Source organism: Rhynchophorus ferrugineus, unplaced genomic scaffold, assembly GCF_030347505.1.
Source record: "Rhynchophorus ferrugineus isolate W39M unplaced genomic scaffold, kcgeb_rfMv2 rfM6, whole genome shotgun sequence".
Taxonomy (NCBI): domain Eukaryota; kingdom Metazoa; phylum Arthropoda; class Insecta; order Coleoptera; family Curculionidae; genus Rhynchophorus; species Rhynchophorus ferrugineus.
The window spans coordinates 37,476,589-37,497,214 of NW_027472585.1; the positions used below are offsets into that span (position 1 = coordinate 37,476,589).

At 31.0% G+C, this 20,626-nt stretch overlaps 2 protein-coding genes across 3 annotated transcripts in view; one reads left to right on the plus strand and one right to left on the minus strand.

The window, feature by feature from the left end:
- Positions 1 to 14,205, plus strand: part of NetA (Netrin-A) — a 473,673-nt gene extending 459,468 nt beyond the window's left edge. For both annotated transcript variants that reach the window (XM_076408822.1, XM_076408821.1), the window contains exons 6-7: positions 3,550 to 3,742; positions 14,048 to 14,205. In XM_076408822.1, the coding sequence (XP_076264937.1) occupies positions 3,550 to 3,706 (157 nt within the window). In that variant the 3' untranslated portion in view covers positions 3,707 to 3,742; positions 14,048 to 14,205. The remainder of the gene's footprint in view (positions 1 to 3,549; positions 3,743 to 14,047) is intronic.
- Positions 14,206 to 19,338: 5,133 nt separating this feature from the next.
- LOC143198210 (fatty acid-binding protein) lies at positions 19,339 to 20,356 on the minus strand. The gene is made up of 5 exons (XM_076407321.1): positions 20,292 to 20,356; positions 20,184 to 20,259; positions 19,964 to 20,127; positions 19,574 to 19,684; positions 19,339 to 19,507 (listed from the first exon to the last, which is right to left on the minus strand). The coding sequence occupies exons 2-5, from the start codon at positions 20,251 to 20,253 to the stop codon at positions 19,454 to 19,456; spliced, it is 399 nt and encodes a 132-aa protein (XP_076263436.1). The 5' UTR covers positions 20,254 to 20,259; positions 20,292 to 20,356; the 3' UTR covers positions 19,339 to 19,453.
- Between the last annotated feature and the right edge of the window lie 270 nt (positions 20,357 to 20,626).

Here is a 20,626-nt window from a genome sequence, read left to right on the forward strand (position 1 = left end):
TAAATATAGTAACAGCGTAGAGTATACGTACCCTAAAATATCTCTGATAAAATATTTTTAACAAGAAAATTAAACAGACTTCAAAAACTAAATAAGGAACTCACTAAAAAGTACAAAATTATCATACTTTGGTTTTTAGCACAAAAAAAACAGTTTTAAAATAAAATATGTACATAATAATAATTGTAATAACTAAATAAAAATAAACAAAAACCTTATTTGACCTATCTACTACACGTATTTTCTATTCTACTATATACACACAATTTAGCTTAATACCTCCCTAAACGTATTTATCTATTTACACTATTATTTTAACTACTACCACCTGATTACTATGGTAACTGAACGGCTTTTTCACCGAACGACCTCCGGTATTCCCTCACATCAATTCAGCAATGACATTATACGCAAATATCTGATTAATTTAGAAAAAAAATATATGTGATCACTTGGAATGTGCCTTTGAATTTTGAAGGTATCCCTCGGTTTCCCTCGATTCTTGGTTCCAATGGGACCACCTCGGAAGTACTTTTTCGAATAAAAAAATCAGTTTGAAAATCGGTCCATAATTGATTGGGAAATCGGTGAACATATATTTAAAAAATGTGCAGTCGAATATAGAACCTCATTCTTCTTTGAAGTCGTTTAAAAATAAAAAACGTCCTCATATAAAGCGGATGACAAATCAAAATACGAGGGTCACTATTTATATTTCGGGAATTGGCAACACTGTTGTCATGTGAGTCCATCTGACGGTTCCATCGTAAAGTTTAACATTTTTGACGATATACGTACTCAGAACATTGTGTCGTACGGACGCTATATATTATATATTTATTTTATTTATTTAGTTGAAAGTTTCGTCTCGGCAAAAAAATGGAACTGAATCGTAAACATGTTCATGCAATGTTTTTTTACGATTTTCGACGTGGATTATCACAACAAGAGTGCATCAATCAACTTAATTTGACTTTTGGCGATGAAGCTCCATCAAAAACCACCATGTATCGTGGTCATCATTCGCTGTCCGACAAGTTTCCTGAAAGTCATCCAAAATCGGCTATTGTGCTAGAAAACATCGATGCTGTGTGCGAAATGATTAAGCAAGATCGTCATATTACCTATTGTGAGATTGAGGCATCCCTAATCATTAGTTCCACTAGCATATATGCGATTTTGCATGAACACATAGCTGTGCGAAAGTTATGTTCGCGTTGGATCTCACACAATTTGACAATCGCTCAAAAAAAGGCTCGTGTCGATTGGTGCAAAGAAATACTTAAGAAATTCAATCGCAGTGCTTCGACGGACTTGTGGCAGGTGACGAATCATGAATATATTCGCATGAGGCCGAAAGTAAGCAGCAGTCGACTGTATGGGTGTTCCAAGATGAACCAAATCCAACAAAAGTTGTTCTCGCACGAAGCACTTCAAAGAAAATGGGGACCCTTTTCTTCGGGAAAACTGGTCATATTGCAACATTGCCTCTAGAGGATCGTAGAACAGTAAATTCTGATTAGTACACAACCATTTGTTTGCCAGAAGTCTTCGGTGAAATAAGGAAAACAAACAAGAGACGCCCGATTGTTCTTCATTATGACAATGCGAGCTCTCACACATCGGCTCAAACAAGAGACTATTTATGCACTCAAAACATTCGATTAATAGATCATCCGCTGTACAGCCCTGACTTGGCATCCAATGACTTCCTTTTGTTCCCATCCGCGAAGAATAAACTACGTGGTCAACGATTTCCATCGCCCGAAGAAGTTATTGTAGCGTTCAAAAATCATGTTTTGAAGATACCTCATTCGGAATGGAATAAATGCTTTGAAAATTGGTTTAAGCGTATACAAAAGTATGTCGATTATCGTGGGGAGTACTCTGAAAACCAATAAAAATATATACGCAGCTTAACTATTTGTTTTTTCCTATTCGCGAAATATCAATAGTGACTCCCATAGTAGTTTAGTCAACACATATGATATCAACACTCCAAGTTTTACAATGTTTCCTATTATTGGTTTGAGCTGAGCCTTCAACCAGTGGAATTATAATGTCGAATCGGTCATAGTTTTTTTGACAATGTAGCGAAGTGAAGTCATGAAGAATATTAATATTAATCAAAAACAACAATCGTACTCTTTACACATTTAACACGTTCTTCCGTAAACTGCCAATATTTTATCTACATAATGGCGATTATCGACTCTAGCGGTCTTACACTTTGAATTATTTTATTGCAATTGTATTAAAATAAAAAGTTTAAATGTTTAAAATTTTCAAAATCCAAATATTGTTATAGTTTTACTTTGATGCGATAAAATACTGTATAGAGAAGGATCACACCCAATTTCAATTAAATTCTATAGAACTTGGAACTTGGTCTGAAAAGTCCCGGGCGTTACATAGAAAACGCGTTTTTTTTTTTGTTCAAAATATATAATGATCTTTATTCATCAACCCAATCTCTACCAAGAGCCACACGATCATTCCAGCGCCGGTCTATTTTTTCAATACCACTTTTATAGAATGATTTATCTTTTGCCTCATAATAGGCCTGTCACCAGTTACTGTCCACTTGGACTTGGATCATGTTTCATCCATTGTCACATATCGACGCAAATATTTCTGTTTTTATGTTTAAACAGCCACACTGCAACACTGCTCAGAATCATCAACACGTTCTTTTTTTTGGTCAACAGTGAGCAAACGCGACACCCACTTTGAACAGAGCTTTCTCATAGTCAAATGCTCATGCAATATAAAACCAACATGTTCTTTTAATATCTTTACGATATTAGCTAACTCACGCAACTTCACTTTTCGATCATTCAAAAAGATTTTGTGGATTTTTTTTATGTTTTCTGGTGTTACCATTTGGACGTTCATTGCGTTCTGCATCATCGGTGTCTCTACGACCAGATTTGAAGTTAACAAACCAATGTTTTGTTGTTATTTCTGATGGAGCGGAGTCCTTATAACACTATTCAAGCCATTGCTTTTCTTGAACGGTATTTTTTTGCATCAAGAGGCAGTGGAAAATTAAAACACAAAAATTGTTTTTGATCCACTTTTTTGAAAATAACAAAAGTAAACTATATCATCTATGTGTTAGGCGCCGGACTTTTCAGACAATGTGTTATGTTAATGGTCTCGAAAAAACAGTTTCAGGAAAGACGCGTTTGAAGTTTTATTTCTAGATGCCGCGTAACTAAAACCGCCATTTCTACGAAAAGAATTTAAATTTTGAAAAATCCTCTTAAGACCATGTTCCTAAAGGATTAAAGTTTAAAAATATGAAAAAAATCAGATTTTTGCAAATTTCCAGGCCACAATTCCTCTTAAGGTCACAAAAGGCCACGCCATTATTTCAATTCTGATTATTCCAAAGTAAAAACTGTAATAATTAGGTACCCTTAATGTATCTAGAGTCAAAATTACTGTTTACCAACGAAGTGTTACCTTATTAGCTTGATATCAATTACTTATCAAAGCTCAAGTGCCTGTACTCTCTAATATGTAATTATTTCTTTTTTTTTTCAGCAATAATGGCAAAGGTGCTGTCCCAAATCGAGAACAGCGACGACGAATACACGAAGGGCTGGGCTCGCTTTATGATCAACGTGGAGATCATCTACAAAAAAGCGAGAGATTCGCGAATCCGAAAAGGCACGATGCAAATGCTCGTACCTATGGCTGATCTGAACTGCAAATGTCCAAAAATCAAGTCAAATAGGTGAGTAACGAACGTTCGTTCTCGTTTGTCGCTAACCACCAAACGAATTGTTTTCGCAAAACCGTAAAGATAAACAACGTTCTCGAAAATAAATTGTTTTTTGTTTAAACAAAGTTTATCGATCAAAAACAATTCTAATAAATTATTTCTCCCGAGTGGCTTACATTGTTGGTACAGCTGTTAAATGACATGTTATTTATGATCGTTCTTGTTAATATTTTGTTTATATAATCATTTTTATTATTAATTTTTAGTAAAGCAAAGTTGGTTTAGTTACACCATTTATAATTCAAGAACGGCTCAAGAACTAAAATACCAGAAAAAAATAAAAACCGAAGGTCAATTTTTAAATTAATCAGATTTAGAACTTTGACATATTCCACAATTGACAGATTGACAGAATGAATGTCAACTGGAAATCAGTGACATACTACACATAGAATATTATGTACAGTCTATTCAAAGTTTATTTACATATGCGTCATCGAAATTTGTGACGAAATTTGTGTGTTTGGCTTTGGCTTACAACAAGATTCTAATCTAAATAAAATACTTGAACAAAAATGTTATCAAATATAATTTATTTTAAAATTATAGTACATCTAAAAACTACAGTTAATTATACAGCCACAATAGTTTACAGATTAGAGTTATAACCTCTTATCACTATTATTTTCATGAATTTTGCATACGTCTGACTACTGGGCGAGTTTGACATTCGTTTACGTGTTCGCACTAATCATACAACATTCCGTCATTTTTTAACTAGAATAAAATGAGAATGAAGAAGTTATAAAAAAAATATGACAAGAGTCAAATCGATTAGTCACAATCATTCGTTCAATCAGTCTTCCTTACCACAAGCCTGACAGCGTATAAGAAACTCTCGTGCCGGTTCGGTGGCGCAGTAGTAAAGGCGATAGAACGTTCCTATTACTGTTGCGATAGCCGCAGGTTCAAATCCTGCTGGGACATGGTCGTAAATTAATGTTGGTGATTGTTTAAAATTTGTGATTGTCCTAGGCAAGAGTGTAAAATCCGACAAGGAAAATGATCCCAGTTACGCCAATAACCAGACTGGGTAAGACCGGAGTCTTCTGGGATGATTTCTAAAGTTGGTCACTCATCCAGTCGGTAGTCTTAATGATGAGGACAATTGTTATTGTTATTAAATGACCTGCCGCATTCACAAGACTCTAATCCTTCCGGTTCATGATTTAATAAACAGTATTTCACTTCTCAAGATGCTTCTTCGTAGCAGTGGATCGATTTCAATAATAAATGGGGACCAGTTGTAGCTTACTATCAATGACCAGTGTTCCTATATAGAGCTTTAAAGTTACGAAAAACTCACAAGCGAGCCCGATAGATGGCGTTGCAATTTAAGTATTCCAGGATTTTTAAATTTTTTAATAATTTTTCGGTTATAAAAATTTATCATAACTATATCGCTAAATTGTTCCTATTGCTATAGTATCTGTATTTTGCTATAGTACACTATTTTGTAAATAACAAAAGTAGTGGCACTCTTAGCATAATAACTCAAAAACCTTAGAGTAGAATATCATGAAATTTTAACAGGTCTCTTTTTAAGGTTAGTATTAACTGAAAAAGCGACGAATGCAATAAAACTAGTGCCATCTATGTGTTAGACCCGGGATTTTTTAGCCCATTTGTTATATTTATATACCTAATATTAAATAACTTAAACATGTTAAATTCAAAAATCACTCGAGATTATACCGTAATCTGTCACTATACTTGAAATGAGTGCTTATTTTTATTTCTAGTCCGAATATCCGATATATTTGTTTCAAATCTCAATGAGGGACGTTATCATTTCCAACAAATATCCTTCTGTCTGATTAATGAACGCGGGTATCTCGGGTTATTCGTCCTCCATCCGTTCGTCCAAATTCCAATAAAACTAAGATTTATTTCTGAGAGTCGTAGATCTGTAGCGAGAGATGCAAACATCATTAATCTTCCGTTTTAGGAATAACCAATTTATTAAGATTTTGAGTCTTAGTGCCGATAAAACCGTACATATTAGATGCGAAATTGTTTTCGAATGGTGTAGAAAAAGAGCAACCGGGACGATTCAACGGATTGCGGAGTAATTAGCTATTTTAATCAACAGTGAATTTAATTACTCTTAACTAGGAATACGTACGTAGAGAGTTATAGAATAAAATTCGATTAATTCGATTTTTTTTAAATAATTTAAAAATATTTTAAGGTCTCCTTTTTACTAATAAGGATTTATCTGCACTAGACCTACAGTTTAACGCGGGCTTCGAACGATGGCCCTCGGCATTAGACCTACCGAATGGCTAATGACCAACTTAGAGACCATCCCAGAAGACATCTGGTCTTACACAGCCTGGTTACTGGCGTGACTGAGATAGTTATTCCTTATCGGATTTTCCACTGTTACCTATAAAGAAATTTATAATTACAATCAAAAACATAAAATCCTATCCGGATTCAAAACCGCGACTATTGCAACAGTAAGAGGACCACACTGTCGCCTTAACCACTGCGCCAACGAACCCGGTCTTTTGTTATTGAATCAATCATAATATAATGTTATGATTGTTTTCTTCGCAATTATAAACACTTTTATCACACCACATAAATATCTTGGAAACCCCCTAGGTTCCAAATTGCAAAAAACACTTTTATCAAAGGTCTGAAAATGACTTTCTATGATGTTTTTAGTATAGTAGTATTTTCTACCGCATAAATACAATCGCGGAGCTAGTATATATATAATACAACTAAAAATTCGACGCTACTTTCCATCAAGATAACACAAAAATATAAAAAAATTCATAAATGAACTCAAACATTCTCTCTTCTATTTCTCTTCTCAATAGGACAATATTTTTTCATCAAACCATATAGAAGTATTTTCAAGTATTTTCGGATAGTTATTTATTTCGAATATTTTCTGAAAACGAGTATAGCGATGGGATCAGTAAATCACCACATTAATTTGGCTGACCCTAACCTCCTTACCCATAGATGGCGCTAGTTTTATTGCATTTGCGACTTTTTCAATTCTTTTTCTAACCTTCAAAAGAAAGCAGTTAAAATTCCATGATATCTTACTAATAAGTTTGTGAGTTATTGTGCTGAGAGTGACACTACTTTTGTAATTTTCAAAACAATAGATCAAAAACAATTTCGTGTTTTAATTTTATACTGCTTCTTGATGGGAAAAAAATCTGTTCAAGCGATGCAATTACTTGAAAAGTGTTATAAGGACTCTGCTTCATCAGAAACAACAACAAAACGTTGGTTTGCTGACTTCAAATATGGACACCGATAATGCTGAATACAGTAAACATGCAAATAAGATGGTAACACCAGAAAACATTAAAGAAATCCAGAAGATCAAAAGTGAAGTTGCATGAATTAGCTAACATCATAAAGTTATCAAAAGATCGTGTTGGTTTTATATTGCATAAGCATTTTATTACGAGGAAGCTCTGTTCGAAGTGGGTCACTGTCACTGACCAAAAAAACAAGAACCTTTTGATGATTCTGAGCAGTGTTTGGATTTGTTTAAACGTAACAAACTGGAATTCTTGCGTCGATATATAATAATGGATGAAACATGGATCCATCACTTCACTTCGGAATCAAAACGATCGTCATCTTTTTTAATATTTTGAGGCAAAAGAAAAGATAAATAATTTCACAAGTGGTATTGAGATGTTAAAGAAGGAAATATAATCCATTTGAGAGAACAGAGATAATAAGAAAACATTGATTATTTTTTTACACAGCTAATATTTTAGAAACATCAACAAGTATTAAATAATAAAATCGTTATGTCATTTCCTCTTGACTTTCAACTTTTATTTCTACATATGACATCAAAATGACTAACCCAAATCACAAGTAACTATTATCCATCTAAATATGTCATGTAATCGCTTGTTAAAATATGAAGATAAAATTAATTTTCCTAAATACAATTTATGACTTAACTATTGAACATAATTCCGATAAATAATTTATATACTGCATAGAGATAAGGTGATAAAAATATTTACGACTCATAGTTTGCCTCACCTTTATGCCAAAAATACAAACTGTTTTTGTTCGTTGGAAGACTCTTAACTAAAATCGAAAACATATAAAACTAGTTTAGAATAATAGAAAATAATAGGCAAAAAATATATTATCTTTTTATCGGGCTTTTTATACAGACAAAAACCAGACACATTTTAGAGTAATTAGATTAAAGGGAATTCTAAAAATTAATAAATGGGATCAATGACTTCTATCGATCATCTTCTAGACAATATTCATAGAAGTTCTTAGAAAATTAGATTTATAACAGTGTACACCTGTTATTTTAGTGACATAATGATTAATATATAATATACAGTTCCTAAAATCTTCATAGATACAACATAATTACATTTATTTGTAATAACTTATATTTATAGGACGAAGTTTGTTCGGGTAATTTTTACTTTTCAAAAATTATCCGGTACGAAATTATTCTAGAGCTTCTTCCGATACCCAAGCTAGTTTTAGAACTCCTTAAGTTTTTGAGTTCTCGACTCTTCAAGATTATTTTTTATTTTTACAAAGAGGAAAAAGGTCATACTAATCAATGTTGAACTGGGATATGATATATGTGTTGATATTTACTAAAAATTGACGACTAAATTCACTCACTAATTCACGTATAAAATGTATGAATGTTTTCTCCATATGTCCATTTCGACTATAAAATATGTATTTTCTTCACATTACTTTATGTAAATGATATTATTGATTGTGATAAAAATTTTGTTTTTATTTGTTGCTAGTGATTCTGCATTGTTGTACACTTCATTGTAGACTCCTTATTTAACAATTTGAAACAATTTTTGCTTTGAACAATACCTTACCAAATACCGCAAACATCCAAAAACAACATCAGGAAGGTATAAAATGGTAACTTATTGATCACTGTCCTCACTTTCAATTATTATTTCTCATAACTCCAGGAGGAGTACGTTTATATTGGACCTTTAATTAGCTAATTAAAATACCAAAATAGTGCTACGTATCAAGATAACAGTTCAGAGATTTTTAGGGCATAATTATCCACTACCTGAATACAATAACTGAACTACTATTAGCATTGTTATATTGCAAAATTACTTCTTGATTTCTATTGAAAATAAGGAAACAAATTATAGCGAGAAAAAAATCTAATACCCACACTAATTTGGGTTTATTAACAAACATTCAACAATTGATCATTTAACAATAAATTAACAGATCTCATTTAAAAAAACCTATGCAGATAAAAAAATATGTTCAACTATATTTTTAGATGTAGAAAATAAACTGAACTATTAAAATATCAGATAAACTACAGAATGTTTAAAACAAACAAGAGAAAGCACAATATATAATTAAAGAAGTTAAAACAGGTGTACCACAAGGAAGTGTATTGGATCAACTGTTTGCTTGCTTTACACATGTGATATACAATCAATGATATTACGATGAAAAAAATTGTTGATGGTACTGCGGTTCTTACTATTGGAGACAATAACCAAAAAATTACAGCAGCCCAGTGCCAATATATATAATTGGAATCCAAACCTGGAAAATAAAAATTTACCAATATAAATCTGTTCATGTGCAGTTTACCTATAATCAGACCTCATACCAATAACAATAAATATCAACAACGTTAGCATCTCGCAAGTGGTCTTCATGCAAAACTTCATTGGAAGGAACAATTTATGAAATCAAGAAAAAACTGTTGAAATTGTTGAGTTGAAACATAAAAAAATGTCTTGGTTATTGAAATAAAATCAAAAGGTGTCAATTATGGGGATGTTCCACGAAAAGAAATGTAGTACACATTTTCCAAATCAAAGTTATAAGAAGCATACTATGTTAAGTACAGCCAGATACTATAACAACAATTTTCGCAATGAGATTTTCGCACTCTATTCTCATGTTAATATGGAAGTACTGCAACTTTTAACTCAATAACACTAGAATAGGACGCAGACTGAAAAGAATCTTATGTAGAGTATAGTGTAGTGAGGTGCATTTATTAGAAAATGAGACTAAGCTGGGACTTATGAGTCTTCTAGATATATATGTAGATTAAGCTATATCAAAAATAGTTTAGGGTAGGTGATGTGGCTCGGTGAATGGAGGTAAAACGAAATGAAACAGTGGTGTTTACATTATGTCACCGTTATTTATTGGTTATATAAAAAATGTGAAAAATACAATTAAATAAAACGGATAGCAGCGGTGTTACCTGGAGACGATGCTTGGGCAGGCGATGGTGGCACGTCTAAACCAAACGAGGGTTGAGCACTGAATGAATTGAAATACCCTTCAATAACATCACTACATAGTATAAAACAAAGTCGCCTTTTCTGTCCCTATATCCCTATGTGCGCTTAAATCTTTAAAACTACGCAATGGATTTTGATGCGGTTTTTTTCAATAGATAGAGTGATTCAAGAGGAAGGTTATATATATATATATATATATATATATATATATATATATATATATATATATATATATATATATGTATAATACATGCATAATATACTAAGGCAACATTGCTAATTTTAGAGGTTTCTAACGTGATGTCGTAAATTAACCTATTTTTTAGGCTTATTTAGCAATTAGCAAAAACGCTGCCTAACCCTACGAGTTAGATCAAATTAATGTACTACAGTATTGTACACCATAAAAAGGTCTACAAAAAAGTCCGCGATGGTATATGTTTATCTTTTAGGGATAACCCACATTAACCATTTTTATTGTTTACTTTTTACGTGAGAAAATGGCTTATTTACGAAGCTATTTTAAGCAATACGGCATTAATCCTTATCGAATTAAGTACCTTAAATACAGTGTGCAATTAATATAGATCAATATGGTTCCTTACAGCATGTAAATTAAACAAATATTTTCGGAGATATTACAAATTTAAAATTTGCGTTTAAAAATGTGTAATGTAATAAAAATTGTATGAATTTAGATATTCCAAAGATAGCAGGAAATCTTCATAGTAAGTATAGGGGAAGAGGAATTGTTTTACTCCAAATTTAATGCGTGCAGGCCAAGGACAGTAATGAATGAACCAAAAATACTGGATCGATTTTAATCATGTTTTCATTGAGTGACATAGGCATATATATTTTATGCCCGTGCAAAGTCGGAGCGGGCCGCTATGTTTTTATATACAACGTTCATATTTTTTCTGTAGTGTATTTAATTTAGTATCAGCATTGCACCCGTGCGAAGCCGGGGCGGGTCGCTAGTCCCAGATAAACGTCTCGGGGTTGCCGCCAACTATTCTTTATCGGGTTCTAGGTGGCGCTGCTGACACCCCGCCCGTGTTCAACATCTGGGATTGTATTTCAGGCTATTTTGTAGACCGTTATTCCACGATGTAAAATTCGACATGCCTCAAGGTCGCTACAATACCCCCCTACCAGAATTTTACATACAATTACTCTAAGCAACAAAAATACAAAAATGTATGAAAAAATATCAAATACAAAAAAAAATTATATACCAAACAAAATGTGCTGCATGAAAAGGGTTTTGAAAAATATGATAATTCGAAACGGTTGTGGTTGGTACGGTTGCAATCTGGTACGACTGTTGATATCTTCCGGCCCTATAGATACCGTGGCTTCATCGTTGCTTTGGCACTTGAATGTGGTCCATGACAACAAATTTTTTATGTAGATGGTGGCACGTCTAAACCAAACGAGGGTTGAGCACTGAATGAACCGAAATACCCTTCAACAACATCCCAGATAAACGTCTCGGGGTTGCCGCCAGCTATTCGTTATCGGGTTCTAGTTGGCGCTGCTGGCACCCCGCCCGTGTCCAACATCTGGGATTATATTTCTGGGTATTTTGTAGAGCGTTATTCCACGATGTAAAATACGACATGCCTCAAGGTCGCTACAATAAATTTTAGGTTAGCTGACAACCAGTAGTAACAATGTAATAACCAATTTGTTCTTCAAAGTAACAATATTGTAAAGTAGCAACATTATTAAATCAATTAGTTTTGGTTCGAAATATGTTAGTTAAACGGATCGACGTGATATAAATGGTAAAATTTACGAAATTAACTCGCTCATTATATGGACGATAGGCATGCACATTCCGAATGACGGCTTATCGGTCAAACTAAACAGAAAGGTTTTGGCAAACAGCGAACAATTTATCCATTTCACCAACACGGACGCCAAACGATTTGCTCAGATTAAATCCGACGATGGAAGAAATCTGTTTAGCGCCGTGCGAATTCAATTAGTCGCTGACTGATACAGGCTCGCAAACAGTTGTGTGTATATTTTAAATTGTTCAACATTTCCCTGATAAATTAAACAATCAGTCGGGAATATTGTGTAGAATGTCTTGTACGTTTTGTTTATTTACTTCAACAGCGAAACTGTTTTAAATAAATTGCTACTATTTTTCGATATAACAGCTTTATACTTCTGACATTACACTGGCAAGGAAATGCTCTGACACATAAAAAGTAGGTTTATTTGTTGCTCCTCTATGCATCCAAATTGTTGATCCGATTGTAATGAATGAAATTTGGTAATCTGGAAAGTTTTTCGGCTAAGAAATCTATAGGAATTAAAACTAATATCTTAGTTTATATTTTGCAATAAGAGATAATAAACATTGTAAAAACTATCGAAGTATCAGTCTCCCATTAAATGTCGGTAAATTATTTATGAAAATAATACAAATAAAGCTTAAAGAGCGCGCGAAGAGTAGTCGAGAATTGGAATTATGTTCATATAGTAGATAACATTTTCGTGATCCTGCAGTTTATGGAGGGGTCTATTAGATGTGGAAAGCATGCGATTGTCGTTTTTATTCAAATTCAATTTGCTTTCGACTGTATACTCTGGTCCTCACTTTGGGTAGCTTTGCAAGCTGAATATACTACCCTAAACTCTAAAGTTCGCTGCTGATGCAATAAAGATGTTGGGGATTCAGAAAGTATTGACAACTAATAGATCACTTGCTAATATAAATATTAATGGGATCCAGATAGATCATATGCAGAATCAGTAACGTAGAGGAAAGTGTAATCCCTAACTGAATTAATAATAAGTCTGTCGAAAGCTGAAATCTGAAAAAGCGTTTACCTATCCAAGATATCCATGTGGAATAGAGGAAATATTATAATCAAGACTACAAACCAACCGTCTTTTTAAAGTTATCTTGACAATCCTTTGTCAATTGTATGTCTCCAAGACAAAAAAAGACAATTTTAACAATGAAAGAACCCATTTCAAGTAGCTTACAAGTTGGCTATGCCAAATTGAATAGTATAGAATAGTTGATAACATAGTCAAATATTTTTTAGTAAGTAATGAAAATTCAATTTATAATTTCCTAATTATTTATTTAATCTCAAAAATCAATTGTTCAATAAAAATATATACAAAACTAACACATTGGTTATATTTTTTTGCGTAAATGTTACACTAAAAACTTTAAGATTATAGAATCAAACACTTTTTCAACTTACGTGGTATAGCAAGGCATGCCGGGTATATCTAATTTATTATAAATAAAACATTTTATGCAACAATAGTAGCTGTTTGTTAACGATATTTTTATTCCTCTTACTGTAATGTAATCAAAATATATGATTAAGTGATATAAAAGCCCACGGTTTGACCAACAGTTTTACCTATACTTGTATTTATTTATACGAACTATTTTAAAATATTGATATTGTTACACTGTTGCATCTAAAAGTTCTGCTTCACCCAACGTATTCACCAAACCTTGCGCCTTCTGATTAAGTGCGAAAATAGATATTATGATCAGAATACCAGAAGCACCATAAACACCTAATATATACAACAATCTATCCATCTTTATTAGAATATCTTACGACTTGTAAAGACTTTATTAAATTAAAGATATATTTTCATACAATGGTTGTGATGTGATGAAGCAGTTGAGAAGTCTTATACCCGAAGTAGGACATTAAAACATAATTATTTCATATACTAATTATATTAAAGATCATAAATGAAAGTTCAGCAAAACTGTGACTACATTATTCGTCAATTATTTTCATTAAATTTTTTGAAAACTTGAGCTCCTAACCTAACTTTTTCTGGATGTCAGAGCCTCTGGTGGATATAGCTTCGAACCTAAAGTAGTTTTCCCTTCTCCTATGGACTCTTTAATAGATGCAAACATTTTTATGCAAAAACATTAAATAAAATCTTATATTTTTTTGTCTTGTTTCAGGTCGTACTTGTTCCTCGGAAGGGAAAAGGATGATTTTCCTGGCGGTATAGTAACAGGAAAGCTCGGCGTCACCCAGAGATCCATAGCGATCGAATGGCGCGACGAATGGGATCAGAGAATGCGCAGATTCCGTCGCAGGGCCAAAAAATGCAAATAAATCAGTTTCGTTTTCTAGGATAGATGGAGTTATATGCCAACGGTTTTACTGTGATTTAATTTATGTTTTAGTTGAGCCGATCGGATTCGGATCGAGATAATCGGGCGTTTAATCTGACCGGCGTTTATATTTTTCTATTCAGTATTTTCGAACAAAACTAACTAATTCTGAGGCCCCTGTTACTTACCACTTACATATATAAATATATACAAATATAGCAGGATAGTTTAGTTTAAATTGTAATTTTATATTTTGTAAATATCGTTTACGGTAATAACAACTGAGTAGTGAGTTGATTTATTTATTTATTTTTGTTCTGATTACTTATACACTGCTAGCGAATGATTAATGAATGAGTGTGCCATAATACGAGAGAAACTATCTAAACTGGACCCTTGTGCTTGTCTTCAGTTTACCACTTCCATTAAATATCAACCGTTACTTGTTTATACATACACCTATATTTTATTAATAATTATATTAATTTATAACATTATTTGATGAGTGATTGTAAATGTATGAATATCGAGACTGTACAGTATTAAAACAGATAATTTGCTAATAAATTATTCCATAATTTATTACAGTTTTGCATAAATTGTAAACATTTTCATGTAAACTAGTTCCTAGAGGCTATAATTAATCTAAATGTTTGAAAATATACATCCCTTCGTTTTTATTTGGCATAACAATCTATCGCCTGTCGACCAATCAAAAACATTGACACCGCATAGACTGTTAAGTTCAAATAAAACTCTGAAAATATAGATTAGTGTTTGGTGTTGTCAACATATCAAACTAAACGTGTCGTAGCAATATCATGCTATATCAATAAAAAATCGACGAACTATAACAATAATTATAATTATACCTTTTATCTCAAATATATATCTAAGAATTAAAAAAGCCTATTCCGAAGAATCGTCTTTTCACTAAACATACTCTAATCTGCGTAGGTTTGTTAAATAGTGTTTTAAACAAAGACAAAATATATAGAATCAAAAAAACAATGATTATTATATAACAAACATTATTTAAAATGATGGAACTAATATGTGTCATACTTTTTGCTACCGTATAACGCATAATTTTTAGATAATGTTGCATGATGATACTATTGGAATCGTATATTAAATATTTTAAAATCTTCCATGTTATTAGAAACTAAGCAGACAAAAATGAAATTTAGTCGCAATTATTATATCGTCAACATATAAAGTTAACTGTAAATTTTTGTGTACCTAATATTGTGTAATAAAAATTAACTTTTAAACACAACTCATACTTGTTTTATTTCATTACAACTGCCTTTATAATTCCCTGTTATTTATGACGAAACATATGATGAAGAACTGAAACCATATTTGTGATGTTCAAATAACAGTTAACAACGGAGTATTATGTGTATTGTGAGCTAGAAATAATTATTCAACTTCTTCTATAGCATACATTTACTAATCTTTTATTAATAATTACATTAATTTATAACATTATTTGATGAATCATTGTAAATGTATGAACATCGAGACTGTACAGTATTAAAACACATAATTTGCTAATAAATTATTCCATAATTTATTACAATTTTGCATAAATTGTAAACATTTTCATGTAAATTAGTTCCTAGAGGCTATAATTAATCTAAATGTTTGAAAATATACATCCCTTCGTTTTTATTTGGCATAACAATCTATCGCCTGTCGACCAATCAAAAACATTGACACCGCATAGACTGTTAAGTTCAAATAAAACTCTGAAAATATAGATTAGTGTTTGGTGTTGTCAACATATCAAACTAAACGTGTCGTAGCAATATCATGGTATATCAATAAAAAATCGACGAACTATAACAATAATTATAATTATACCTTTTATCTCAAATATATATCTAAGAATTAAAAAAGCCTATTTCGAAGAATCGTCTTTTCACTAAACATACTCTAATCTGCGTAGGTTTGTTAAATAGTGTTTTAAACAAAGACAAAATATATAGAATCAAAAAAACAATGATTATTATATAACAAACATTATTTAAAATGATGGAACTAATATGTGTCATACTTTTTGCTACCGTATAACGCATAATTTTTAGATAATGTTGCATGATGATACTATTGGAATCGTATATTAAATATTTTAAAATCTTCCATGTTATTAGAAACTAAGCAGACAAAAATGAAATTTAGTCGCAATTATTATATCGTCAACATATAAAGTTAACTGTAAATTTTTGTGTACCTAATATTGTGTAATAAAAATTAACTTTTAAACACAACTCATACTTGTTTTATTTCATTACAACTGCCTTTATAATTCCCTGTTATTTATGACGAAACATATGATGAAGAACTGAAACCAAATTTGTGATGTTCAAATAACAGTTAACAACGGAGTATTATGCGTATTGTGAGCTAGAAATAATTATTCTACTTCTTCTATAGCAATTCCAATCTTTTATTAATAATTACATTAATTTATAACATTATTTGATGAGTCATTGTAAATGTATGAACATCGAGACTGCACAGTATTAAAGCACATAATTTGCTAATAAATTATTCCATAATTTATTACAACTTTGCATAAATTCTAAACATTTTAATGTAAACCAATTTTAATGTGCACGTGCACCCAGAAATGGTTTTAATACATTTTTTATAGCATTACTGAAAATATCAGCCTTTTCTGTATTGTTCCTAGCCCAATCAACAAGAAATATAGCTATGAACACTATAATAATACTTGAATATCATTGATATTCAAGTATTATTATTTATCTATCATTATTATATATAAGATTCTCGGTGTCTTGATTTCAAAAGTACCGAAATATAAAAAACATCATATCCCGCTAATTTAACTAACTTTAAAACGAGATTCTTAAAGACTACAAAATACTATATAAAAGAAGGAATATGCAACAACAGATAAATGAAAGATATCATTCATAGTTTATAAATCAATGGAATCTGAATTTTTAATACATACACAATGTTTAGCAAGCAATATTTAGCAAGAGGGGAAATAATTATTACCTGTATTTTGTCTAGACGATTATTTATTCGCTTTCTCATCCATTATTTTGCCCAGACAAAAACAATGTTTATAAATATCAATATATTTTTTCTTAATATTCAATAACTATATATAACGTTAGGTGTGTCATTTTATTTTGGTAAAATTTTTTAATGTACGATATTAATTGCTATATTAGAGGCTGTTTGCGCAGTGGTTGAAGTAACCCGTCCTGTTATATATTTTACTGTTAATAGGAACAGATTCGAATTCTGATGGGACGTGGTAGTAAATTTATGTTTTCTAAATGAATTTGTCTAAAAGGCAATAGTGTAAAATATACCAAAAGAAATGATGGTAACAAACACGCCGGTAACCAGCCTGGGTACGACCGGATATCTTCTAGAATAATCTCCAAGTTGTTCACTCGCCAATCGGTAGGCTTAATACCGACGACACTAGTTCGAAGAACATTTCAAATATATGTCCAATCCATATAAAAATTACCATGTAAAATAATTTGATCTATAAGGTATTCTTTATTCTTCAAATGGGTTTGAGAAAGTCTTCATTGTTCTTACGTTATATCAAAAAAATGGTTCTGATGTCCACATTCACTTTTCCTGTAAATTCACATCACTCAAAGCGCTAAAGATTAAAGAAAAAACGGTTTTACAATTATAAAAATTACTTTAATTTTCAATACAATTCTAATACAGAGTAGAGTATTTTCTAGAGTATTTAATTTTGTACATTTCATCAATTTAATTTTTAATGAAGACCTCCATGAACTACCATGTTCGTATGCTATAATATATATATATATATATATATATATATATATATATATATATATATATATATTATAGTTTATAAATCATAATGTTATCTCATGATGCTTGAGAGATTATTTACAACACAGGTGAGGAATACTTCACGTTCCTTTTTGTAATAAACACGATATATGAGTCATTACTATATCACAATGTCATTTCTCATTACACGAATTTAATCCTAATGCTTATTAGATCTAACATAGTAACAAAACATGTTATTTGTTGTCAATTAGATATAAAAAATAAGCGTGACCTTGGAACAATTCATTATCTATAGCATAGTGCTTTTAATATCATATTATCAATTATTATATAAGTGATTATCAATTATTTTTACTGATGTGATTGATATTTATGTTTCAGCTTAACTTTGATCTTGTTCGAGTACTTCGAAAATAACATTATAATTTTGGCACATTGGACATCTGGAATTATATTTTTCTATTTAACGTTTAAATCTTTATAAAAATTATCAACTTCCATCGATTCAACTGTGGAGTGTTTCTTTATTCATCATTTTTCTTTCATTTTACTAAATAGTTTATTAAATTCATTAAATTGAAATAAAAACAGATTTACTTACAATAAAGAGTGAGCTAATCTCTCACTGTAAGTTCACACAGTTTTAGTACACTCCAAAACCCTCTAATTTATGAATTCCTACAGCAGCTAGTAGTGCTTCGTTTGATAAATGTCATTTGTAACCGAAGTCAGAGGAACTAAAACCTGGTAAATAAGCTATCTGTTGAAAAAATCGTACCACAATTAAACATGATGAAAAAAAAAATTAAACTACCAATAAAACAAATATAAATTAATATATCTATTTGGGTTCGGCACCGACTTCAGAGTGATCAGTTGGTAATAATTAAAATAATATTGTAAATAGATAAATAAGTGTAGGAAGGTATTAAGCTAATTGAAACAAGGTTTTTGTTCATTTTCAATTAGTTATTATAACGATTATTATGTACATATTTTATTTTAAAATGCTTTGCTTTGTTCTTGTTGTTTTATTTTTTAATTTTTAGTGACTTCCTAATTCTTTTTTGGAAGCCGGTTCAATTTTTTCGTTAAAAATATCTTTTTAAAAATATATAATTTTATAAAAAGTTTTAAAATAGTAGTAAAAATAGTAAAAAACATAGAACTAATTTCTTCTCTATTGAAGAAAACTTTAACAATTAAATTAAATTAATTTTAGAACATATTTTCGAAAATAGATATCTTACTTTCTGGCTGGTAATGTTAAAATGTGATATTTAAATTAACAATAAATATAGTTTTGTTTTCTTAAATATTTTATTACTGCTTATTACAAATATTTAAATAATTACATCAACACTTGTTCCGTTGTTCTTTACATTAGTTCAACTTTTGCAAGATAATGATACATGCTTACAGTCTTTTGTATTGGACAACTGCCTTGAGGTTCTTGTGGTTGACTAAGGTCTAAAAAAAAAATTAAAAATAAAGCAGATTTATTAAATATACTAACAATATTAATGTACAACTTACCGATGTGAGTCCTTCATTGGTAAATTGATAAACTTTATTTTCAAATACAGAGGCATTGTCGGCATAAACAGTCTTAAAAGTAAGAGAGTCACCATCAATAGTAACGGTTGTCTAGAAAATAAACAGTTATATACCAAATTTGTAACATAGAGAACAATTCATAGTATTGTTTTATGTTAACATTAACAGGAAGACATGTGAGTGCTGGCAATAAAGAAGTGGGAAATGTAGAAGCAAACCAGCTAGGTGACCCATCATTGTCTATGTTCAACTTTGCAAACTGTAATACTCTATAAATGCTTAAAATGTTAAATCATGAAAAAAAATATTAATTACAACATTATTCCGAATGTTTTTGAACACAAATAAAAATAATAACAAAATCTATACCTTGATTTGTTGACCTGTCGGCAATGTAATATCAAGTTCCTTTCCAAAAACAAATGTAGTTGGTGTTCCTTCATTGGTAACAGTTACTTTCTCACTGTCCAGATCACTGATCACTACAGGAGATTTGCTAGCAGCTAGCATTTGAGCGATCTCTTCAGATACATCTAAATAAGGAACAAAAAATTAATACAGAATTAATGTTATAAAAAACGAAACCTACTGAATGATTTCAAGTATTCGACCAAATTGTCTTTGGATAAAGGTTCGTAACTACCAACGATTTGAACCATCTTGAATTGATGGTATTGAATTAATTCAAAAAAGATCGTTCACTGTTGTTAAATTCGTACTGACTAAAATATCTGGTATCAGTGTATTTATATATTTATTCACAGCATGAGAAAGTATAACCAAAATGATGCATATTTAGATGACTTTACATATATCGAATGTTATCAATTAGCCAGTCAGCACACCTGTACTCATTTTGAAAATCATCTATAGTATATCAAGCCTTTACTAGACGAGATACGTATATATCAATGCTATTTATAAGTATTTATTTATTAACATTACATATTTATTAACATCAATCATTCCATATATTTCCATTCTATGTTATATCATTCACAAGTAATACTATGAATATGTAAATTAGTTATG

Coding starts and splice junctions, on each gene's coding strand:
- LOC143198210 (XM_076407321.1), bottom strand. CDS start 20,253: ATGGTTCAAATCGTTGGTAGTTACGAACCTTTATCCAAAGACAATTTG. Junction 20,128..20,183: donor CGAATACTTGAAATCATTCA/GTAGGTTTCGTT, acceptor TTCCTTATTTAG/ATGTATCTGAAGAGATCGCT. Junction 19,508..19,573: donor CCAATGAAGGACTCACATCG/GTAAGTTGTACA, acceptor TTTTTTTTTTAG/ACCTTAGTCAACCACAAGAA.